Source organism: Glycine soja, chromosome 12 (assembly GCF_004193775.1).
Source record: "Glycine soja cultivar W05 chromosome 12, ASM419377v2, whole genome shotgun sequence".
In the NCBI taxonomy this organism is placed as follows: domain Eukaryota; kingdom Viridiplantae; phylum Streptophyta; class Magnoliopsida; order Fabales; family Fabaceae; genus Glycine; species Glycine soja.
This window is the reverse complement of record NC_041013.1, coordinates 41,981,804-42,007,286: the sequence shown is the minus strand read 5'-3', so window position 1 is coordinate 42,007,286 and position 25,483 is coordinate 41,981,804. Positions and strand designations below refer to the sequence as shown.

General features: G+C 31.8%; 3 protein-coding genes across 4 annotated transcripts; 1 reads left to right on the top strand and 2 right to left on the bottom strand.

The window, feature by feature from the left end:
- The first annotated feature begins 279 nt into the window (after positions 1-279).
- Positions 280-2,919, top strand: LOC114379432. 2 transcript variants are annotated; one of them, XM_028338083.1, is made up of 4 exons: positions 280-578; positions 1,396-1,534; positions 2,176-2,269; positions 2,377-2,919. In XM_028338083.1, exons 1-4 carry the CDS (start codon positions 343-345, stop codon positions 2,682-2,684), a joined length of 777 nt encoding a protein of 258 aa, XP_028193884.1. In that variant the 5' UTR covers positions 280-342; the 3' UTR covers positions 2,685-2,919. The 2 variants fall into 2 exon arrangements, with proteins under 2 accessions (XP_028193884.1, XP_028193883.1); XM_028338082.1 differs by having other exon boundaries at positions 284-578; positions 1,348-1,534.
- Positions 2,920-5,704: 2,785 nt separating this feature from the next.
- Positions 5,705-9,592, bottom strand: LOC114379737 (organic cation/carnitine transporter 4-like). Its single transcript, XM_028338427.1, has 2 exons — positions 9,165-9,592; positions 5,705-7,023 (listed from the first exon to the last, which is right to left on the bottom strand). Exons 1-2 carry the CDS (start codon positions 9,583-9,585, stop codon positions 5,846-5,848), a joined length of 1,599 nt encoding a protein of 532 aa, XP_028194228.1. The 5' UTR covers positions 9,586-9,592; the 3' UTR covers positions 5,705-5,845.
- A 3,687-nt stretch (positions 9,593-13,279) lies between these two features.
- On the bottom strand, positions 13,280-17,664 carry LOC114378514 (organic cation/carnitine transporter 4-like). Its single transcript, XM_028337112.1, has 3 exons — positions 17,124-17,664; positions 14,180-14,695; positions 13,280-14,043 (listed from the first exon to the last, which is right to left on the bottom strand). The coding sequence occupies exons 1-3, from the start codon at positions 17,536-17,538 to the stop codon at positions 13,379-13,381; spliced, it is 1,596 nt and encodes a 531-aa protein (XP_028192913.1). The 5' UTR covers positions 17,539-17,664; the 3' UTR covers positions 13,280-13,378.
- Positions 17,665-25,483: the final 7,819 nt, after the last annotated feature.

Here is a 25,483-nt window from a genome sequence, read left to right as displayed (position 1 = left end):
AATTATTATTTGATGTACTTCTTTTAAATAATAATTATAAACATTACTAATTGTTTATTCGATATATATATATGAAAAACGTTTAAACAGCAAGCTAACATATATATTATTTATTCTATTTAATTTGCGAAAAAAACTGATAGACTCTTGCACCCTGAACGTGACAAGTAGTTGGTAAGTTTAAGACAAAAACGGGAGAAGAATGCGAAATTTCAGAATCTTAACAGGTAGCACCCCTGCAATGAAGCGCCCTTTCGTTCCTTCTACGCATGAAGCCTTGCGGGACCCATTGCATATTTAAATACCCAAATTAGCCCTTTCGCTTCTTCACTCACTTCATTCATGGGTGGCGGAGGAGCCATGAGGACGGTGGCCAAGTTGGCCGCCGCCAGGATCAGGGGCGTGCCTTCTGTTCAGAGAGCTTCGTCGCAGACCGCGGCGGCGGCGTGGGACGACTGGGAAGTTGCAGACGGCGGCGAGGAAGACGGCGAGGGTGCGGCGAGGGTGGTGTTGGGCGATGTGCCTAGCATTCAGGAGGCCAAGGCAGCCACCGCTGAACTGAAACATGCTATTCATAAGTATACTCTCTCTTTCTATATCATGATTCGTGTTCTTTGATTTGCATGCTATGATAAACATGAGTTAAGTTGAATGATCTTCCGAGAAGAAATTATTGCTTAGAAATTTCTTAGCGGACACGTTATAATTGTGATGAAGATCAGGGTAAGGGTGTTAATTCCATACAGGATCGTTATATATAGGATACGTGGAGTAAATTGAATTATCAATATTTCATAGGTTTGAAAAAGTATCTCTATTGGATACAGATACGTGAAACAAATTGAAGTATAGATACTTCGTTGGATATCATGTGTTATTGTTGATAGTTGATTAGATGATAGTTAATAATTGATAATTTTAGAGAATTATTTTAGAAAGAATGCTACGTCATTGATTTCTTGGATTATCAATTATAATATACCAATTGTCTATTTATAAGCTGAAGTCACCAACCTCTCAATGACGATGAATGTTTTTACATTATTTTAGGTCTTTTCAGAGTTTTCATGGTAGATTAGTATCATGATAATTTTAAATTATTCTATCTTATACATACACTTATAGTTTTAGATTGTTCTATCATATTCATACATATTATAATTTTAAATTGTTCTATCATTTTCATATACATTATAGTTTTAGGATATTTTACTATTTCTATACATATTATATTTAAAAATATTCTAAAAATTTGTAGCAATTTCAACAGTTATGTTATGCATTACTCATTACTTATTTCTAATGGAAATCATCTTTCTTCTAAGATCGGAATTTTTCCTATTTTAGGGTATACTTATCTTCAAATTCTTCCGAATGCGACGGTTGTTCTCTCAGTGGTCAAGTCTCTGTTGTGTCACCTTCTCATACTGAGTTGGAGAACAAATCTCATTTCACTGAGGCTATCACATATCCTTCAGCGCCAAACCGTGCTTTACAGGCTTTCCAATTGCTTAGTGAAAGTCCTGAGGCCCAGGTAACCCTGCTTTACTACTGCATAAAGAGTTTTATTATTTTTTTAAGCTTCTTTGGTGAAAATATAAGTTGGAAACCCTACATTGATCATTGACATGGTTAAAATAATGTATAGAAGTGTGAGAAAACCCTCTTATGATGAGTTATTAGTTTTTGAAGTTGGATTTTAAACCCAAAATCTAAAATAATAGTAGTATCAGAATGTATGTTAGTTGTTGTTGAGTTTATTGGGCTATTAGTTATCGGGCTGTTATTGGATTTAGCTATACATCGATGTTGATAGTCCTGTAAACTAGGTGTTTTAAGAGATGCTACATTGACTACAGCTACGAATGTTCAGTCCTTAAACTAGGTGACTCAAATATGTTAGGGTTTTAAACTAGGTGACTTAAATATGTTACGTTGACTGATGATATGCTGACTAAAATAATGTATAAGTAGAGAATAATTCTCGACTCACGAGTTAGTCTTTTAAGTTGAGTTACATTAAAATTCAAATTTTATGAATATAGCGTAACTATGGATGTATATTCGAAAGACGTACATATATGCTGTTGCAAGATCTAAACAAGTTTATTAATCTAGGCTGCACTTCGTTTATTGAATTAATAGAAGTCACTTATTTTCTGCCTTAATAAGCAGAGTGTTGTAGCTTCGATTGCTTGTGACCCGAATATATGGAATGCAATCGCGCAAAATCCTACGCTACAAGATTTTTTCCAATCACATCAGACAGGTAATCATTATTTAAGGGGCTTGTTTTTCTGTTCAACTTTCAACCATTACAGCACCCTTTTAATTTGGATTTTTGGATGTTAATCTAAGCAATTTGTGCTGCAACAGCTGATTTTGAAGTTGAGGGAACTCATGATCAAAGAGTGGGAGACTTCCTTTATTCTGACTCAGTGTATGCATTTGTTGATTCTCTAAATATTCTCCACAACGTAAACTTCACAGTAACTGAAATGGTGAGCAGCGTGTCAAATTACCTTCAGAATATGTTCGGGTTCTTAACTGGTCAAACATCTTCAGCGGTTATTGATGCTAGAGGAAATACAAAAGCAAACTTCGTGGACCCTATCACTATGGGAGGAACTTTTTTGGGTTTGGCAGTGTTGGTAGTGATGGTGATAATGCTGAAGCGAGCTTAAACTTCTAGGCAGAAATTAGTCAATTAGAGTTTGCTGAACTCTATAATTTACTATGATTATGTTTTATATGAATAATATTATGTGCTAAATAGAAAGGCCCTTATGGGTATAAGATATGAAATTAATTGTGCATTACCTGTTTTTGTTCTGTTCCGAAAGCCAGCCGGTATCGAGTTTGAAGTTTTTTTTAATAAATCAAAATGTATAGTTGGAAAAAACATGCCAATTTAAATCTTTGTCCTATTTTTCAAGTTCTTTTTCGACAGCATCTCCTTTTCCTTTCTAGAATTGCTTGGGACACTCAGTATTTTTTTAACGTATACAGATTAATAATATATGTCAATCCATATGAATTTTTTTTAACTCATATGAATCAACAATACGTATGAGTTTTTTTTTACAGATTGTCAATCTTGGATTCATACGGATTGTCAATCCATATTGGATATACAGATTGTCAATCTATATTGGGCATACAGATTTTAAACAGATTTAAAAAATATATTTTATATATTGAAAAATTCATTATATCATTTTTGTGTCTATTATATATAGCGTTATTATTTATTTATAACATAATATGTCTATTAGCTATGTTGGTTTAAGTGTTTTATTAATAATATAGGAGACACAAGTTCAATCCCTACTTGGTCCAATACAGATTGACAATCTGTATAAACCTACAGAGTGACAATCCATAAAAAAAAATCATACGAATTGTTGATCCGTATGAGTTAAAAAAATTCATACGGATTTTAATCCTTTCACTGTATTGTTGGATGCCCCAGCAAGAATGCTGGGTGTCCAAGCAATTCCCTTTCCTTCCTTTACTTTTGCCCAAATCATTATTAAATCTTAAATCCTTTTCCTCGTTATTGTGATTAATTTGTGCTTCACATTGTACTCACTATAGTGTGTTTTGTTTCTTCTTTTGTGTGTTTATTGGTATTATTTAAGAGTTAAGACTATTATTCTCTGTAGTCTATATATTCACACCTAAATCGTTGTACAATTTTGTTTTTTGCATGTTGATATGGGGCCTTTTTTCTTTGAGGAACATGGCAGCGTGTGAAGGGATCCTTAGGGAACATGAAGGAAGGTTCATTTGTGCTTTATCCACTAATTAAATTTCGCTGCTGTTTGTTTTAAATTCTACGGGGATCCTCCATTGTCTGTCCTTGGATGTCACTCATTTGATGTCGTTACTTCCTTTGTGTCTCTAACTTTGTTGGCGGGTCCGGTAGTACAATTTGACAGTGATATATCCGAATTTATTAATTAATAAGTACTACCCTATTATAGGAAATAATTTTAGAGGCAGTAAGTGGCAAGACAATATTATTAAAATTGTAGAAAATGAATTTTAATTCTTGTTATGCAATGATGTATGATATAGTGTTCTATTCACACAAACTAATCATAGAACTGTCTCAAAGTGTGAATAGGATTGATTGGTTTTATGGGCTTAAAACTTGACGCGTCAAAAGCCTATAATAGGGTGGAAATGGACTTTTCTAGAGTATAGGTGACCATTGTTCCCTTATCTATTCATTTAGTGTGTTGAGGCATTGTCAGGAATGCTGGAAAAATTAGTAAAGGATGATGTGTTACATGGTATTAAAATAGCAAATTCTGCTCCTATGATTTCTCATCTTTTCTTTGCAGATGACAGTATTATGTTCTCAAGGGCCACTAGAGAAGAGGCAAGCCACATTCTAGCCATCATAAAATCATATGAGGAGGTTTCTGGGCAAAGGATAAACTACAACAAGTTTGAACTTTCTTGTAGCCAAAACGTGCTTGGTACTAGATTTGATGAATTATCACAGTTGTTGGAGGTAAAGGCCCTTGAAAGTCATGACAGATATTTGGGGTTCCCTACTTTGATAGGTAGGTCCAAGACCCAACTTTTCGAGTTTATCTTTGATAGAGTTTGGAAGAAGCTCAAGGGATGGAAAGGAAGAGCTTTGTCACAAGCAAGGGGGGGTTTTGATCAAATCATTGGTGCAATCCATTCCCACATATGTCATGGGATGTTTTTTGCTCCCCCAAGCTATATGTAAGGAAATTGAGAGTCTCACTGCTCGTTTCTTTTGGCGAGGAGATGTCGAAGGAAGGAAGCCTCACTGGGTGAGTTGTAAAAAACTAACAAATAGCAAGAAGGAAGGTGGTATGGGATTTCGTTTGTGAAAGCTTTCAACGTTGCTTTATTGGCAAACAATGGTGGAGGCTAATGGTGAATGAGGAATCTTTGATGTCCAGGGTTATTAAAGCTAGATACTTCCCAAAGAAATCTTTGTGGGAAGTGAAAAAAAGGATCAAATGCTTGCTACATGTGGACAAGCATTATGGAGGGAAGGTGGCTGATGGAAAAAGGTTGTTCATGGAAGGTGAGTAATGGACAAAGTATTTATGCCATCAAGGATAAATGGATCCCTAATATCCCTGGAAATAGAACTCAACTGAGAAATGGAGAGGTGGTTCTCAAGGATTTCAGGGTCCAAAACCCATTTGGGGAAGAAGAGGGCACATGGAATAATGAGTTGATTAAGGATTTGTTTTCTTCTAGCATAGCTACAAACATAAAAGCCACCCCGCTACAAGTATCAACGATGGCCCTGGAAATACACTCCCAACGCCATATATTCGTTGCGATGTGGGTAGGGGAGGGTGGAGCTGTAGGGGGTGAGATGAAGGGGTTTGTTGGGAAAGGCTGAGACCAATATCATCTTTCTTTTTTTAATTGGTTAAAATTTATTTAAAAAAATACATGAATAACTATCATTACATATAATATAAATTTCACAAAATTTTATCAATTTGAATAAGTTTTAATTAATTAAACAACGTGTGTATTAAATAGTATGTTAAAGGGTATGTTACTAACCTTCCTCTTCTCTTTATTTAACAGACTAATTCTATAAAATCTAATCATTAATAAAATTGTGTTTTAAAATATAAAAAACGATATCAAACATTAAGAAGCCTTGGAACTTAGGAGTTGTAAGGACCCTCCTCAATCAAAAACAAAGAAAATTGATACGAACAAAAAGTAACTAATTAGTACAAGTAACTAAAATGAGCCAGATAATTTTATTAAAAGTAAAATTACCCCTAATTCAAGCGAGATAAAAAAAAGTAAATAATGCAAGGAACTAATATCACGCAAGTCCAGCTTCCAATCCACTGAATGTATCATAGAGGGGTTGGTTTGATGTCTCTGGAAGAACAAGAGCAAACACTCCTCCCATTATCCCACAAGCTGCAAGCACTGCAAAGGTCAACCAACCACCCAAAACCACCACAAACGGTGCCAACATGGCTCCCATTTGAGCCGTCTGTGTAGTAAACCCAAGCGCTGTGTTCCTCACCACTGTTGGAAACAACTCTGTTGTGTAAATATACAACAAATTATAAGTCCCTGCCATCCCAGACACCGCCAAAACACCACACACCATTCTCAAAATCTTCCACACCCCAACGTTTTTCATTAAACTTGCAATCAAACAAAAGAACCCGCTGAACCACATTGTTGCCACCGTCAAGGGTTTCCTTCCAAAGTTAAACTTGCCCAAAAGCACCGTCGTTATCACAAATGCTGGCATCTCCCCCACCGCGTTAAGCAACACGTTCAAGTACAGGTTATTTTTCAAGTTCACCACGTTTAAGCTAAGGCCGTAGTAAACAAAATCGCACAAGAAATTAAGCATCATGGCGATTAATAGCCGCACCCGTGTGGTGGGGCAGCGGACAATGTCTACGATGGATCCAACACGCGCGCCACCCTTGTTTTCTAACCTTTCATCTTGTGAATTTCGGCCCTGACACGAGGATTCATTGTTCACTTCTTCGTCGAGCGCGAGGAGAATGCCCTCGGGAAGGTGTTTTCCGTTGGAAGAAGCAATGGCAGACATGAGCTTCATTGCCTCGCTTACTCTTCCGCGAACGAGGTACCATCTCGGGGACTCGAATAGAAAGGGAAAGACAAGGAATGTGTAGAGAAAGGAGGGTATGGAGGAGGCTATGTAGAGATAGCGCCACGTTTGGAAGATGTAAGCGATGCCAGAGAGAACTGCAATGCCTCCTGAGAAGAAGTAGAAGGTGCACATGCCAATGGCACCGCGCTTCTTGGGGCCGATTGGTTCAGATGCAAGGACGTAGGCACACAGGGCGACCCCACCGCTGCTGAAACCTGTGAGAAGGCGAAAGACGACGTAGATCCAGTAGTTAGGAGATAGTGCTGTTAGGCACCCAAAGATGGCGTTTAGGGCACTCGCTACTCCAAGGCTATGTTTCCTTCCAAGAAAGGAGTCTGAGAGGTGCCCAAATACTCCACCACCTGAAATTACCACAACTTCTTATAAATCTTTTATTATATCTTAAAAGACCCAGGAAGAAAATAACTAATAATATTATAAAAATTGCGATAAGAAAATATTACCTAAATACTATAAGAAGTAATAGTATATGGACTCAATATCTAAAAACTTTTGCACTATCATTCAACTACCATGACAAACTAAAAAAGTACATGAATTTATAAAATTTTAAAATAATTATTTCAAAATTTCATACTAATAATATTTTATGATTGATTAATAATGTAAAAAGATAAACTCATAATATAACTAATAATTATGAAATACGAGATAATTTAATAGTCAATTTTAACTAAGAATGATTGTAATTACTTTATTTTATTGTTGTTTTTAATGAAATAATAAAGAAATTAATATTTTTGTAATTTTGTATTAGCAGAAGTTAAAAGAAGAAGATTTCAAGTGTTTTGAAGAAAAATTGATACAAAAATTGGAAGAAAAATTCTTAAAGAAAAATTGGAAGAATTATAAAATTCGTTTAACGCGTAAGACAGACCGAGCGTGTACTCTTGCTTAGCGCAACACACGCTTAGCGCGAAAAAGGCACACGAAAAAGCCCAAAAGGGAAAAGCCCGCGCTAAGCCTGAGATCGCTTGAAAATTAAGTTATCTTAGGCCTATAAAAGGAGTAGGAAGCAGAAGGAAAACTGACACAACCCACACACTGGGTCTATCCCTTAGGAGAAATCCTTACTTTTTAGTCATTTCTCATTTTCTTGTTATTAGTCATCTACATCAACTCCCTAAAATATAAAAGTCTCTCATGACAATGAGGGACTAAATTCCCCTTAATTAGGATCTGATCGGCCTAACAAGCCAACATCTTACATGCATCAGTTTTAGGGATTAGTCGCTCGGGAGAGGATAATTTCTAATATAATTCAAAGGAATGAGTATTTTAATAAAATCATTGTTATACATAGAGTGATTGCATTACGCTCATGCATCAAAACAAACATCTAAAATTAAAACTTTGTGTATTTTATCTATTGAATCTTTGTAAGACATTTGGGGGATAGATAGATAAGATAGACATGTCATCATGAGACATCAGGGGCAAGTATTTAATAGATGTGGGTAGGAAAAATTTACCAAATTGATAAAGAAAAATCTAACATCATACATATTAGAAAAATAAGGCATACTAGGCCCCAACATAATTCCATTTTGATTCCATCTTTTTACATTTAAATTGTTATTTGTTTTTCCTCTTATCTTTTTTTCTTTGTCGTACTCCAAATTTTACTTACAATTCTTTGTCTCTGTCTTATCCTCTTTCTTGATCTCATTGCTTAATAATTGAGTTTGCATCACCTAAGTACAACCAAAGTGCTTATGAATTCGACACTTGAACTTTCATTTTAATCTTTACTATTTATGATAAAATTAATACACTTATCCATATGTTAAGAATAACTCAACCATGCATAATGAAGATATTATTAAATTATTTTGTTAATAGAGTCTATAAATTTGGATTGATATTCCTTTCTTTGTATTTATTTAAGACTAAATTGGAAGTTAGGTTTATTTTTTATAAAAGTCAATTCATAATATTTATTATATTATTTTATATTTTTTTAATTTTAATCTCTAATAAGCACGAACTTATAGAATATAAATAAAAAAATTAAAATCCTTCAAGAATTAAAATTAAAAAACATCAACTTACATAAATTAAATTTTGAAAAATAAACTTACACAAAAGTTAAAAAAAAAACACTAACCTAGAGAAACCAAAATCATATTTAAATTATAGTACTCGTGAATAGTTAGAAGAGATGATAGTATTAATGATAGGAGTAATTTAAAAAAAAAAGTTAGGAAAAATTTATTGTTATTAATTAAACTGGTCAGTTTCTTTAATCATATAAATTAGGTAATTAAATCTTCTAGAAGACTAAGAGTATTAGATTACAACATCTAATCAATGACATGTTCTCTGGCTTTTAAGGATTTTTCTTTTTGAAGCGACCCAAGATATTTGCTTGAATATTTTTTATATGATTATTACCCTCATGGTCCTCAAATTATGCACACTATGAAGTATGAACTTTGAAAAATAACAAACTTGAGACATAGAAAAGAGAAAGTGAACAAACCAATCATCCAGCCGACAAAGAACACGGCCCGGACCAACCCAACCTTATACTTGTTACCACAAATTAAACCCCACTCCGACACGGTGGTGCCGCCGTGGCCACCGACCCACTCCCACGAACCCGGTTTGAGTTGGCAGATGCTCGTGGCGGCCACGTTGCAACCGGAACCGACGGAGCCGGCGTGGCAACTCCAGTGGGGTTCATGGTCGGCAAAAATCATGACCATGATGTGAAATCCTAGCAAAACCCATGAAAGATTGGTGAGCACAAAGTGCCTAAGATGCCACTTCCCGAACTCGCCGCAGTATTGCTGGAGCATCTCGTCCACAGACATTTTCTTCACCGGCGACGACCGGAGGTCATTGCTCTGGTCACTGGTTTCAATGGACAGCGCGGTGGGTATCATCTCAGCACTTGTCATTTTGTGTTTTCTCTATTTCAGCTTGTTTACGTTAATGGCATGGGAGGTACTATATATAATGTTAGTAGCGCCACTTTTTTTATAAAAAAAAAATATTCTTAGACTGATTATAACTTTGATGAAAATTAAGATTGCTTTTATTTAATTAAAATTCCGTTGCGTGTATATATATATAACCTAAACTAAATTGTGTTTGACAAAATAATTTAATTAACTTATGATGTATTTGACTAATTTATAAGTTGATTGTAGGTTAGTTCAAATTTTAAATTTTCTACAAGTGAACACGTTAAATGAACTGGTATGATATTGTTTGAGTTTAATCAGTAATTTCATGCAAGATTATATTTACATTAAATACACAAAAGAGAAGTTTTATTATTATAGTAATGCTACTTCTACCTAATTTCTAATATATGTTAAAAGTATTTTTTAAATAGTCCAAATTATATATATATATATATATATATATATATATATATATATATATATATATATAAATTGGAGGGGAGGGAAGATCGTAAGATATGGTGGTGATGGGAATTACAATCTTCCTCTTTGGCCTCTTGGACAAGGAAACCGGGTTAGAGGGTCGTCACTGTTGTGCTAGAGTTTTGGGTATTTGGGTTGTGTTTTGGTGGGATTGTGGAGGTCATGGGGGTTATGATGGTGTCGTGAGCTTTTGTGGTTTTGAAAAAATATATATATAGTGACAATTTTTAGTTATTATTATTTATAAATTAAACTATCAAATCAATTTGATAGAAATAATTCAATTTTGAGGTATTTTAAAAAAATTAAACTATCAAATCAATTAAAAATTAAAATAAATATTTTAAAAATATAGAAATCAAATTAAATCTTTAATTTGAGGATTCAATTGATAATTAAGCCGAATTAAAAATAACGAGTGGATTATTCCTCACTAATCTGTTGCGTATTACCATGGAATGATGACTAGGTTATCTTCCCTCTCAAATTCTCAAAGAAGAAAAAGAAAAAAAAAACATGATATATACCTTATCAGAGAAAGAGAAAGAGATAGGGAGAGAATAATTTTCTCACAAATTTGTCACAAAATCTTCACGAATTTAAGAATAAGAAAGAAATTTTAATTTAATAAGGAATTTATTTTCTCACAGATTCACAGCAAAATAAAGAGGAACATCACAAAACCTTCATGAGTTCATGACATAAGAATTCTTTATCATAGTTATCCTCTCCTACTTGGAGATCGAACGAAGCATAAAATTTTACAAATATTTAGATTAGGCTAAAATATATTTTTGATTTTGATATTTTTTAATTTTATTTTTGGTTCCTAAATTTGCTTAAATAACACTTTGAAAAGCGAAATAAAATAATTTTCATAGTATAGTATCTAGGGATTAAAAATAAAATTTAAAAAATTTTTGGAACCAAAATATATTTAAATCTTTGCATTATTACCTGCCAATAAAATACGACATAATTAATCTCTAATATGGTAAAACATTGATGCCATCTTTTTCTATCAATTATGTTATTTTTAAGTAAAATTTGACTATTTTTTTAATCCAGGAGGGAGCTAATTAACCTTTCCTATTCAAATAATTGATCCATTTAATTTCACGACCAGTTTCCTTTTAGATAGGTAGTTAGGAGAGCCACATATATGTTTACAAGTCAAGCAAAGTACACATAGCATGGGCTCAAATTGATTAGCTATGTGAAAGATTAGGTTATAGGATGCCAAACTATTAAAATGATCACTTTGTCAAATAACTAATCATACAACTAACTAAATGAATCACATTGAGAAGTTACTCTCTTTAGACTTAATGATAAACAACAACAAAATATCCAAAATTGGTGGATTAAAATATCAACAAATTTGAACTAATATTATTTCTAAAATATTTTTTATTTAATTGAGATTTTATTTTCAATTTTTTTATATATAAAATTTCAATAAAAGATAAATTAAGAAAGAAATATTTCTAAATGATAATAGTAAAATTGAATGATACTAACTATTTTTCTTAGATGTGATTTTTTTATATTTATATATTACATGAATAAAAGATTACGTGATTTCATAAGGTATTGGATCGTACTTTTTCTTACGTGCATCATCCTTTATATATATAGCTAGATCGTGCAGCAAATTTTTTACACAGTTTACGGAAAAAGATAATTATTTGGATATGTTGTTTGGACGCTTGGTTGGAGTTGTTTAAATCCTTAGAAAATATGTATCATTTTTCCACTCTACAGAATTTGACAAAAACAAAAGAAAGGAGAAAAGAAAGTTAGAAGTTCCATGCATAAATATCAATCAAATGATTAAAAGCTAAACATGTACTAAAAAGTTACTCATATAGAAGTGTTTCCAATACGTAATAAAAAAGTAAGATTTATTTTATTTTAAACTTAAAATATGCAACAATAATAAATAGAATATATATATATATACTAAATTTTTTTCTTCATTAATGTGAGTAACCCTAACGAGTAAACCCTCTTTTTACTGTTCATATCTAAAAAATAGGCTTTAATTTTTGTAGTTTGTGTATTGTATTTTTTGCTTCTAGATATGAATTTAAACTATTTCAAAAAAATGAGAGATTTAATTTTAAATAATTTTATATCTTTTTATCTTTATATTTAAAATAAAAATTATTTCATAGCTTAGTAATATAAAATAAAGATTATTCTCAAGTAATCACATAATTAATGATCATAACTAAATCACATGACATTTGGCAATTGAATCTTATCCTTATTTTTTTTTAACAAATTTCATATTTATAAAATAATACTTTTTGTTTATACTAATTATATTATTGGTGCTAACAAAAAATATAATAATATTTTATTAAAATATTTATTTGATTAAATTGAATTCTCTAATTTATTTTTTAAATAAATTACTTTTTTTTGTAAAGATTGGGTATATGAATTTATAAGTTCAATACTAAACTGTAAATTATTAATAATTAATTTATTTATCAAAGTAGGTGTCTAGTAATATTCTTTATCATCCAAATAACATGAAGTAACATATTTTATCTTACCAATAAAAGAATAATGAAATTTTCTTTATTATTTCAAGATTAACTCTAGAGTACAATATTATTGTCATATTCTAATAAATTAACACATTTAGTCAATTAATGAGTTAATAAACTTTTTTTCTTTCATTCAATATTGTCCTAGTCAATGTCTTAATCATATTATAGAGCTCAAACTCATTCGCAATAGTTTAATGAATTTCTTATTAATTAATCATTGATAATATAAGTATTTAATTTAATATTCATTCAACTAATGTCCAAAGGTATTAGATATTCAAAATTAAAATGTAATAAATAACTTGTTAATTAGATAATTTAATGTCAAAGAAAATTATTATATTTTATTTTGAAAACTTTCTATTCACAAATTAATGTAATATTAATATTAGAAATTTTCAATTGAGTATTTATATGTGTAATTTAATAAATGAGATTTATTAATTTTTATCAAATAAAGATCATTACATATATATTGATATATTTAAATTATTGATGTTAATACTTTTAAGATAAAAAATAATAATTAAAATTAAAATTATAAGAGATTTATTTTTTATTTTCATATTCTCTATTATTTATAATCTTTAATTTTAAACAATAACTTTATAAAGTGAACTACTTTTATCAAACAGTATACAAAATAATAACAAAATAACAATGCTTTATTTTTAAAATTAAAATCGATTACATGTAATGGATATTAGAGATACATGATTATTCCCAACTGCTACAATATATCAAGCAAGTCCAGCTTCCATTCCACCGAATGTATCATAGAGGGGTTGGTTTAGAGTCTCTGGAAGATTAAACGCAAACATCCCTCCCACTATCCCACATGCTGCAAACACCGCAAACGGCAACCACCCTCCCAAAACGACCACAAACGGCGCCAATATGGCTCCCATTTGCGACGCCTGAGTTGTACACCCGAGCGCCGCGTTCCTCACCACCGTCGGAAACAGCTCCGCCGTGTAAATAAACAGCAAATTATAAGTCCCCGCCATCCCAAATATCCCCAAAACACCACACACCATTCTCACCATCTTCCACACCCCAACATTGCCCACCAAACTCCCCATCAAGCAAAAGAACCCGCTGAACCACATTGTCGCCACCGTCAACGGCTTCCGTCCGAACCGGTCCAGAAGCACCGCCGTTATCGTAAAGGCCGGCATCTCCGCCACCGAGTTCAGCATCACGTTCAAGTAGAGGTTGGTTTCGAGGTTCATGACGTTTAAACTAAGCCCATAGTAGACCACAGAACCTAAAAAATTAAGAGCCACCGCAATGAACAACCTCATACGAGTGATGGGGGAACGAACCACGTCTATGATGGATCCAACGAGTGCATCCTTGTTTTCGTTTTTGTAAGTCATCATTGTTGTTATGTCATAGCCTGAACCTAAAAGAGATAAAGGTAGATTGGATGGTTAAGAACGGATAAAAAAAATTATGAGTTTGATCCGCGGACAGAAACTAACGATTAATATTTATCGAAAAAAATAAAATAAAATAAAATAAATAGTCTGAACCTGAACCTTGGTTTATTGTGGACGATGTTTCGTCGTCAAGTGCAAGGAGAACACCATCGGGAAGGTGTTTACCATTGGAAGAAGCAATGGTGGACATGAGTTTCATGGCTTCCGTTACGTTGCCGCGAACGAGGTACCATCTTGGGGACTCGGATATGAAAGGAAGGACGAGGATGATGTAGAGGAAGGAGGGGATGGAGGAGGCTATGTAGAGATAGCGCCATGTTTGGAAGATGTAGGCGACGCCGGAGAGAAGTGCAATGCCGCCGGAGAAGAAGTAGAAGCTGGACATACCCGCTGCACCGCGCTTCGTTGGGCCAATTGGTTCGGTAGCAAGAACAAAGGCGGTGAGGCCGACGCCACCGCTGCTGAGGCCGGTGAGGAGGCGGAGGAGGACGTAGATCCAGTAGTTAGGGGACAGAGCTGTTAAGAAGCCAAAGATGGTGTTCATGGCACAAACCACTGTGAGAGAGCCTTTCCTTCCTAATGAGGAGTCTGAGAGGTGGCCAAATATTCCAGCACCTGAAATTACAATGTCAAAACAGTAAATATATCGTGTTGTTATGTCCCATTAAAGGTATGAGGTGAAATAATGTCTAATTGTTTAGCAATTGGAACAGAGAATTGCAGTGTTGGGTTAATAATTATGTTCGCATCAAATAGAAAATCTTGTGAAAGAAACATTTTGTCTTTGATGATAGGTGAGTTGTACTTGTGCTCGAGTTACTTAATTTCAGGTGGAAACAATTGCCAATTCTAGTTGTACTCTTGTACGTGAGTGATATTAACACTATTGCTGAATCTTGACATCTATTACACTAATGCATGCATCTTAAATTCTCTTAGTTAAATAAGGTGAGACTAGCTTATTCCAGTACTAATGTTCATTGTTCAAGATTCCACTCATGCTTTTGCATATAGTATAAGCATAAATAATAACACACTAATTAATAAACAGAAATAAGATACATATTTTCGTTGGCATAACCACCTATAGGCTATAGATCGATGATAGACCGGATGATACTATGATTAATTAAATTCTTCGCACTTCCTTCTTTCTCTTCTTTTTTTAATAATCAAATTCATCCCAAAAAATATGATGTGGTGACAAATTGTCCTTGACAAAAAGGAAATACAAATTTAATTTCTGAATGATAGTGGTGTCATTGAGTTTTTAAAATCATTTTATTATTAAGTTGTAATATTAAAAATTAATTTAATAATAAGTTATATTAGAGATAATCTATTATGAAGTTGTAATGTTAAAAATTAATTTAATAATAAGTTATATTAGAGATATTAAGTTGTAATGTTAAATTTTTTATCATTTAAAAATCAATTTATGAAAGCCCTCACACTTTCAAGACCAATCTCACTGTTTATCTTTTTTTTTTCACTTCATATTATAAATAATATCTACATTCTCCAAATCATTATTCAAAAATATTTGTATCCCTCTCATGATACCACCCTCTACGAATTTCCAGCCTACAGCCCCACACTTAGATTATCTTTAGCTTTACTGATATATTTTTTTTTCTTTTTTTTTGTAAAGCCGTCTACTGGCAGACAGGATGAGTACTGAATAACATTTTTATAACATTTTTTGTTACACACTTTATGCGTCTACATTAAAAAAAAAGACTTTATATAAAATATATATATCCAACTGAAGTGACATGTCAAAAAAGAAACAAAGAAAGGAAAACATAAACAAGCGGCACATGCAACTTAAAAGCTAGTTGTCATCCACTTGTGTTCTTGTTAAGCATGAACTCTTCCTAAACGACAAATTAGAAAAGCATAGGAAAATAAAAAAGTGAAATACATCTATCTAAGTGGGAAGCAAACAATATGAAAGGTCTGCTATATGCAGTTCGTTTCTCATTCACACTTTTTTATTACTTCATCTCAACTTCGTAACTGACCTTTATTATTATATTTTTCCAAATCTTCACCACTCAGTCACGCCCATCTCCTCGCTCGTCATTTTATCGTTTACGTAACTATATTCAATTGCTCCAATTTTAAAAAATGCTCGTTCCCAAACAATAGCGTCCACAAGTCCAAAACAAAAACAAAACCATACACATTATTTATTTTATCATTCTCAAATTTCGTGAACCATGCATAGCTTATATACTCTAATTTTGTTTTCACTAAAAAAATTAATAGCTCGTCCAGGACAAACTTCAAGTTGCGAGCGATTATTCATCAAAAAAAAGTTGAAAGCGATTAATTATACGACAAAATGACGAGCGACTAGTCATTTTTCAGTATATTAAAAAAATTATAATCCACAAAATCATATCCTTCAACGTGGCCTTAACATTGAAGTTATGATACGAACATGTGAAAACCCAATTAATAAAAGAACTTATTAAGAGAAAAGTTTTAATGTTATTAATGCTCACTACTATACACAAAAACAATATTATACGAAAAATTTAAAGAGATAATGAACAAATTACATATAATTTTAAAAATAATAAATATGTTTTTGTTCTCTAAATTAATTTGAAATAATGTTATAGTTTTAATTCTTAATTATAAAAATTTAATAGTACGTTTTTGTTCTTATATTTGCTAAAAGTCATATCATTTCAGCTCCTCACTACAGACTAAAACAAAACCGCTTGTTTTTAACAAAAACAAAGAAACTAAAAACATATTGAATATTTTAAGAGATAAAATCATATTTTACCTTTCTAAAATGCCACTAATTACCTGAAACGCTGTAATTAATCCATTTTTATCAAAATCCGGAGGATACTCGTAAGAAAAAAAAACATTTTTATCACTAAATTTGGTCACTGTTTCATTAATTTTCTGTATAATGTTGTTCATTAAAAATTTTAATATAAAAAAAATTATAAACAACTGAACATTATGCAGAAGAAAGACATGTGTAGAATGAAGAATCTAGAAGATAAGAAAGGAAACTAACCAATCATGCAGCCAGCGAAGAAAACTGCCTGAACCAATCCGACCTTAAACTTATTTCCGCAAATCAAACTCCAATCGGACAAGGTGGAGCCACCGCGGCCGCCGACCCACTCCCACGACTCCGGCGAGAGGCCGCAGACACCGCCGCCTCCGCTGTCGTCGCAGACGGAGCCGGAGACGCATCTCCAGTCCGGTTCGCGGTCCGCGAAGATCATGACCATGGTGTGGAAGGCCTCGAGAGCCCACGCGAGGCTGGTGAGGATGAAGTGCTTGAGCTGCCACCGGCCGAACTCGCCACAGTGCTTCCGCAGCATGTCGTCGATGCAGAGCTTCTCCGTCGGCGGCTTCTTCTTCGGCGGAAGCAACGGCGAGCGGAGGTTGTCGATATCGTCGGAGGGGAATGTGGTTGCGGCCATTGTTAATATTTCAGTTTCGAATTCAGCAGCGCTTTGGGGCGTTCTCTATGTTTTGTTTGGTGTTGTGCGTTATATACTCCTCCTCCTCCTGCTACTGCTGTTTCTTTGCTGGCACTAATAATAATATAAGGTCGGATATCACGTGGTCACTGAATGTAGACTCCTTTATCTAACTACTAATGGCATCTTTAACCGTTTAACCGGATTCATACATGGAATTCAATTTATGTCATCTTAATTTTAACTATTAATTCAATTAATTTGTTATTAATAAATTTTTTAACTCATAATATTTTATTTCTCTTTTTTATATTTAATATAAAGTTAAATAACTCATGAGGGATAATTATTTATATAAGTAATTTTTTAAATTTTAAATAATTTAAAATAACATTTAACATACTAAAATATATTTTTTTGTTAAACAAGTTAAAAATTCGATTGTCGAATTCACATCACTTTATTCATACTTGAATTGGTGTATATCCCAATTTTTAAGCAAGAGAAGAATAAAAGAGGCAAGGAATTATAGATGTAAAATTTAAATATAGCATGTGATAAGAAGGATAAGAAAAATTTAAAATAGAAGATAAAGAGAGATAAGAGATAAGATAAAAATATAAATAGAAAAAAGATTTAAAGATAAAAAAAGTAGAAGATAATATAGATAAGAGATTTTAAGGTAAAAGATAAGAAAAGTAGAAGATAAAAATAGTTAAAGATAAATTCACAATTTAAAATATGTTGGAACCTATGTAACTTTAATGATTTTTCTCTATCTAATTTTATTCTAGTTTTCACCCACATCTATTATTTACTATGATACTTTATCTTTACCTTTAGTTTTCCGCATGAATAGTCTAATTTATTTATTTTCTCTCTGAATTCCTTTGAAAAGATAAAATAGTAAATCACATTACGAATAAAGATGCATGAAATAGACTAAATAAACATCACTCTATTCCTATCAATTATTTCATTTAGATGCCCTTTTTCATTTCTTAGAAAATAACCACTTTCCAATGCATTATCCCCTAAATAATACATAAGTATGAGTGATCAGACCATACTCAATAACAATAAAACATAGAAAATAACAATACAAACTGGAATTGCATTAAATAGATAATAGGTAAAAACTACATTACAAGAGTTTAGACTCTCAGACTCCCAACAATGGGGTTTAATCTCTCATAGTCATGAGAGACTTTACATTTTAGGAGCTTATGTGGATAGAAAAAGGGAAGAGACGGATAAATGAGAGAGAATGACTAAAGAATGAGGATTTTCCCTATTAGAGATAATCAGTGAAGTCTCAGTGTGTCTTTCTCATTTGCTTCTTACTCCTTTTATAGGCTAAGGTAGCTTAAATTTCATGCCACCTCGCACTAAACACACTTTTTTGGGGCTTAACGGGTATTATGGTGTGATCACGCATTGAGCGTGACGACTTCTAGGCTTAGCGAGTATGACAGTGACCACCCACTTAGCATAGGATGCACACTAAGCGCACCTTTGAGCTTATTCGCGCTAAGCTTGAGCTAGCCGCTAAGCGAGGAGGTGTAATAGGCCCGTCCTGTCCGCTAAGCGAGGAGCTATCTCAATTTCCAACTTTTTCTTCAAGTTTTTACATCAAATTTTGCTTGCTCCAAAGCACATGTAATTTCTTTCTTTTGAATCCTGTTGTTAAAAAATTATAATAATATTAAAATCTTCATTATTTCATGAAAAATAACAATAAAATAGAGAAATTCTAATCATTCTTAACAAAAATTGACTATCAATTAAACTTATATTTCACAATTATCAGTTCACGCTCAGATTTCGTACTAGCTAGTTTAAAAAATATTCTTAGTTTAGTTCTTACATTCAAGAGTTTCATGAGTACTCAGGAAATAAAAATATACTATTCTTTAACACATTTATATTTTTATTTATTAGTTAAATTTATCAAAAATTATAACAATAGAGGAGAGAAATATTAAATATTATGTAAAATCTATAGAAATTTGTAATTTTTTAATAAATTTTAATTAATAATAGAAAGTATATTTAAAAGAATATGTTGTTAGTATTTCTCTTTTATACTATTTAAATTGAGTTTCATTTTTTATTTATTTTATTAATAAAAAAATTATTGTTGATATATGTTTTAAAATAATTGTTTTAAAAGTTACCAAATTTATTATACGCAACAATTTATGATTCTATGATAACATTATAAAATATATATTATTATTATATTATAGGTGTGAAATATCTCCTAAATTTTATGTATGTTTGAGAGACCATTTGAACTTCAATGTACATTTGTCAAAGTTAAGAAATATTTACAAATATGTGTTACTAACCCGTCCTAAGATTAAGAAATCAAAACAATAAATATTTAATGAAAATAATATGAGAGCGCATTTTTTGTATTCTCATAAAAACTTTTTCCATTTTCCTTTCTTAACCAGAACCCTTAGATATACCAGTTAACATTGCCTTTACAAATTGGTGCTACCAAGCTTTCAATGAAAAAAGAAATATACTCTTTAATGATGACTAAATTCTATTCAAAATTTTGATTGATCACTAAAAGTATATTTTAATCACATTTTTTCATCAGTAAACACTCAAAATAGATACTTAACTTAAGAAATTTGATTTTAATTTCACTAGAACTATACTACTTTTTTAAAAACCCTTTACTCAATGCATATACTATTTAAAATGTATATTGACAATATTTTGAAATTTTTAATTATATTTTAAATTAATTATTAAAATGTATACAATTTTATTAATTTATTAATTAATATTCTAACAAGGAATTTTAAAATTATTTCTTATTAAAGAAATTAATTCATCGTTGGTTGCAGTTTAAATTTGAATTACATTACTAATCTGGATAATCAATGTTAAAGAATATAGCCAAATATATTTAATATGATTTATTAAATATTTGTAATTAATTCAAAGATAATATATATATATATATATATATATATATAGTATATTCATTTTAATTATTCTCTTAGTGAGTATTCTACCTATATATATTTGTGTATATCACTAAATACGTAATATTTATTTAATTTAATTAAAGATTTTGGGTTCAAATGTTAAGTATGTCATCCAGTTTACGTTAAATACTTAAAAAAATTATCATTTATAAAAAAAAATTTAATTTAAATAAAATTATCTCCAGTGAAAAAAATGTGTGGTTTAAGAAAAATATTGCGCTAGACTGAGTCATTGACGATAGTAATAAGTCATAACACGTGGAAGACAAGTCTTCAGTTCATCTGCTCCACTTTTTTCTTTTTTCGATAATAGGATACGATTAAGACAAAATTAATAACACTAAAATGATTAGGATATGATTACTTTAAACATATGTTTTATTTCGAATAAAAAATTAAAAATTGTTTTGTGATTAATGTTGATTTTTAGTGTTAGTTTCTACTTAAATTTTGATTTTAATTGAAAAATATAATAAAAAGTACTTGCAGGTAAGTTTGTAGTGATTTTGGTGCGAACTAAAGGTCCATTTGAAAGAGATGAAAAGAAAAGAAAATTAATATATATATATATATATATATACTTTTTTTCTTGTTTGGTTAGAGGGAAAATAAAAGAAAATCAAAGAGAATAATTACCTTTTAAAAATAAAAATTTAAAATTTTATTTCTTTTCCAATATAAATTTCAAAATTTTCTTTTCTCTTTTATTTTCTTTTCCTTTTGCCAGACATAAGGTAAAAGTATCATGAGAAAGTGATTCGAAGCATGTTTACTGAAATAAATGCAATCAATTTGCACATTAGGCGGTAGCCTTTCTCTTTATTGTTGAATTTAGTGTCATTCTCTTATGTTTTGGTGCGATTTGGTTACTTTGAAAAAGTGTTCATATGAGTTGTATTCGAATAGGTCATACCACAAGGTAGGGGTGGATATTGGTCGGATATGGGCCAAAAATGTTGAAACCGTTAAAATCCGAATGATAAATCTTTTTTCATATTTGAGCGCTTCTCTTGGAAAGCTTGAGATTTACGTGCATGGCAGAGTGCAACCAGTGAGGCACCCCACCGCGTTGCTGATGCTGGCGGACCCAGGGATGTAAGATGCAAGGCGCTGCGGTGGAGGGAAAATACAAACATGAAACTTAAACATTCACCGTCAAGAGCATAACATGGTGGAGTCAAGTTGCAGATTGAGGGGCAACACTCTGCTACAAAATAAGATGGGAAGATTCACCGAATAAAAAAGAAAAGGGGAAGAAGAGCCAAAACTGAAGGGCTGAAGAGGTAAAGAGTTAAAGAGTTGTGCAAAAGTTAGACCACAATCACTAGTATGAACTAACTCCACTTAATTATTCTCACCTCTTTGATTTATATTCCTAGTTGAGCATTAGAGTCCTCAAATGTGTCACAGTTGTAGTTGCTCGCTGATGAGGACCACCAATTGGATCGCCAAAATGTCTTTCCTAGTATCCACCACCAACATTAGAGCCATTTGTGGGAAACAATTTCTTCAATTTCCTTTTATTGAAGAACTCTTGTTTGGAAAACTTCCTTTCTTCAGAAGTTCATATGGTCTCAATGATAGTTAGCATGAGAAACCAAATGAAGGACACCAGGCCTTAACAATCAACGAGCCTACAATTGCCTTATGGAAAATGTGAAGAGTCACCATTACACCAGAAAGGAAATTCATTTGCAAAGATGTTGCGGCCATATCAATTAACTCATCATCATTATCATTATCATGTCATTGTCACTATTACCATGATTGTAACCATTATTATCATAATTGTTGTCATCACCGTCACAATAATCATTATCGTTGTCTTCGTTGATATTATCACCATCATTCTTATTATCATCATTGTCATCACCACCACAATTATCATTATCGTTGTCTTCATCGATATTATCACCACCATTCTCATTTTCATCATTGTCACCACCACCACATTAACATAATGATCATAACAATGATAATTATAAGCACGATGGTGGTAGTAGCATCAAGAATAACAACGATTAAGGTTACATTGATGGTGGCATGTGGTGGTACGGTGGTGACAATGACGAAAAATTTGATGGTGGCCGTTGGAGCAACAATGACAATCATAAATTGACGATAATATATCTTAAAAGAAAATGACATGATAGGGTTATTGGAATCTAGTAAAGCCACCGAATATCTACAATCATATCCCTAAGTTATAAGCCACAAAAATTTTGATAAGAAAATTTCGCGAAGCCCATGGCTAGGAGTATGAGACTGTGACATGTAACTACTGTAATAAAAGGTAATGCAAAAACCAGAAATTTTAGTTTTCCATATATATAAGAGGGTTAGAAGTTTTACACTAGGAATCTACCCTGGTATTAGAGTTAGTAATATTACTAAGTTAATTTTTTTAATAAGACGTTTATGATACTTAAAACTCTTAATAAAATCCAAAAACAAACTCTTAACAAAGTGATTAGGATTTTTTTATTACCAAATGTTAGTTTTGTTAGGAATAAAGATCAAATTCGTAATTTTTTTTTCTTCTTCCTTAACCATCCAATATTTCTTATATATGATTTGGAATTGTGATAAGTATAAGAAGTATTTTTTATATATAAATTATAGAAAGTCAAGTAAATGTGATTAAGAAATTAAGGTGAATAAATATTATAATAGTTTAGAATCAAAAATGATTAAGAAAATAAATTTTAGACAACTATTTACAATTTTGATAAATTTTTTTGAAGAAACATACGTATACATTAATGGGATTAAACTAAGAAAAAATGATAAGATTTAAAGTGGAATTTTAAGGTTTAAATTCATAAAATTTTAAAATAAGTGTTATATGTAAGCCAATGGATAATGAGAATTATTGTTAATGTTTGACTTATAGTACGAATAACCTTGATGTGGACCATGAATAATGATGGTGAATACGAAGTCGTCATATCCCAAAGCAAAGGAGAATCTATGTGCAAGACTTGATAAGATAATCAAAATTACATGAATTGAGATTGTTGACATTTGATGAGTAGTGTGTAGTATCCAGAAGGACAAGGGAAATTTATGTGTAGTTCATGAGTGACTTTTTGGGATCAACATGATGAGTAGGCACGTAAGTTAGGTAATCCGTGATAGTACTCCCAACCTAGTGCTAGAAAGGAAGAGTAGATGATAATCATAGACCTTGGAGATAGGAAGACGGATGAATTCCACAATTAATGGTCAAGGTCCTTGAAAACCTTGTATTGTGGTAAGTCAATACCCACGTATGCCTATCTTGACAAACCATTACCCACTTTCGTTTTTGGCTTTATACGTCGGAGTTTTAAAAAAAGAAGGAACATTGGATGTCTTGCAAAAATTAACACTCTTTTCCATAAATAAATTAAGAGTTAATTAAGTTATTAGTTTTTAAACTTTTTTAAAATTCAATTTTTAGTCCCTAAACAAAAGTTTGATTAATCAAAATCACTCACTTTTTTTTCTGTTAAGGAGTTTATCTTTAAACTAAAGCTTGACCAACCAAAGTTGCTAAAATTTTTAAAAACTCAATTTTTAGTTCCTGAAATTCCATTAAATAAATAAAAATAATGAGGTTCAAACTTTTTTCCTTCAGGGACCAAAAGCTTTGTATGATATTAAATCTTTCACATTGTATTAGTTGTTAGTTGATCATATTTCGACAGCATGTTGTTATAGTGATGGTCTACGAAAAGTTTAGCCTAGACCTTGGGGTGAATGAAGCCCGATGGGAATAGGTAGATCGAACAAACAACAAACAATCATACATTTTTATAAGCATTTATATCAACATTGAGTGTACATGTAATGCATTTTCGTGTCATCTCTACTTCATATGCATATGTTACCATACTAAACTTGGGAAGTAACTTAGGCGTTAGGTGTTAACCATAAGAAACATCATCAGTATTGATAACTTCATAATAGCATGCTTCCACTAGATTGATGTCCTTCTGTAGCAAGTGAAGGTTACCCAACTTTTGAAGTATGGCCCAACTCATGTGCAAGCATGATGTGAGATTTATTTGATTCCTTTGAGTTTTTGTTTTCTTGCATGTGTTTTGTATGATAGTAACATCTAGTACAACCTTGAGGAGGAATCCTAAAGAGGATGCATTGGCCTCAACGTTGCCCGGTTGCGTTTACCTTCCTTTAATTTGATAGGTGAGACACCGGGCTTAGGTGTTTATGTTTCTTAGGTTTTGAGATCTATGACTTTTGAGTTTGAATATTTAAATTTTTCTAATAGTCCGGTTTTATTAAAATTGTATAACTTTGGAGTGCCAAACCTATATTTCTTTACTTAATAATTAATAAATTATTATGAGGTTTATGTATGTATGTTGATAGATGTTAGGCCTTTACTTGCAAAAAATGTTTGAAGAATCATGTTTCTTTTATTCCACAAATCTAAATCTAAGTTACTGGGTTTCCTCAATGTTTATATAAAAAATAAATTTGAGACAAAAAAAGCACATCAAATTTAAATCTTGTGGATAGAAAAACATTAATAGAATGTGACATCCTACTAAAGATTATAGAAAGATTTTTCCAATAAATATTAGTCATGAGTAAAATTGATGAATACTTTGCATTTATAACATGACAACCAAAAATATATTTATCAACTAGATATTTTTGAATGATCATATAACCTTGACCTTTTTAATACTTTTGTTGAAATTATCAACCTTCTTTTGGGTAAGAAAACAAGAAAACTTAAGAGAGAGAAACCCTAGTAGAGCTCATTGCATTCTCACCATCACACATTAATTATTAAGGATGTTTTGTGATTGAACAAAATGTTATTATTGACGGTGTAGTGGTGATTGGTTGTGACTTTGCACGTAATGACAACTCCGAGCGAGTAGTTTGGTGGCTTGGGGTGAAAATTAGGAAATGTTACGAACTAA

Bases quoted from the DNA above. Each gene is read 5' to 3' on its own strand.
- LOC114379432 (XM_028338082.1), top strand. From the start codon at position 343: ATGGGTGGCGGAGGAGCCATGAGGACGGTGGCCAAGTTGGCCGCCGCC. The intron at 579-1,347 runs GTATACTCTCTC...TTCCTATTTTAG, and splicing joins CTGAAACATGCTATTCATAA to GGTATACTTATCTTCAAATT. The intron at 2,270-2,376 runs GTAATCATTATT...GTGCTGCAACAG, and splicing joins TTTCCAATCACATCAGACAG to CTGATTTTGAAGTTGAGGGA.
- LOC114379737 (XM_028338427.1), bottom strand. From the start codon at position 9,585: ATGACAAGTGCTGAGATGATACCCACCGCGCTGTCCATTGAAACCAGT. The intron at 7,024-9,164 runs GTTTGTTCACTT...TGGTAATTTCAG, and splicing joins CTTTGTCGGCTGGATGATTG to GTGGTGGAGTATTTGGGCAC.
- LOC114378514 (XM_028337112.1), bottom strand. From the start codon at position 17,538: ATGGCCGCAACCACATTCCCCTCCGACGATATCGACAACCTCCGCTCG. The intron at 14,696-17,123 runs GTTAGTTTCCTT...TTGTAATTTCAG, and splicing joins CTTCGCTGGCTGCATGATTG to GTGCTGGAATATTTGGCCAC. The intron at 14,044-14,179 runs GTTCAGGTTCAG...TATCTCTTTTAG, and splicing joins ATCGTCCACAATAAACCAAG to GTTCAGGCTATGACATAACA.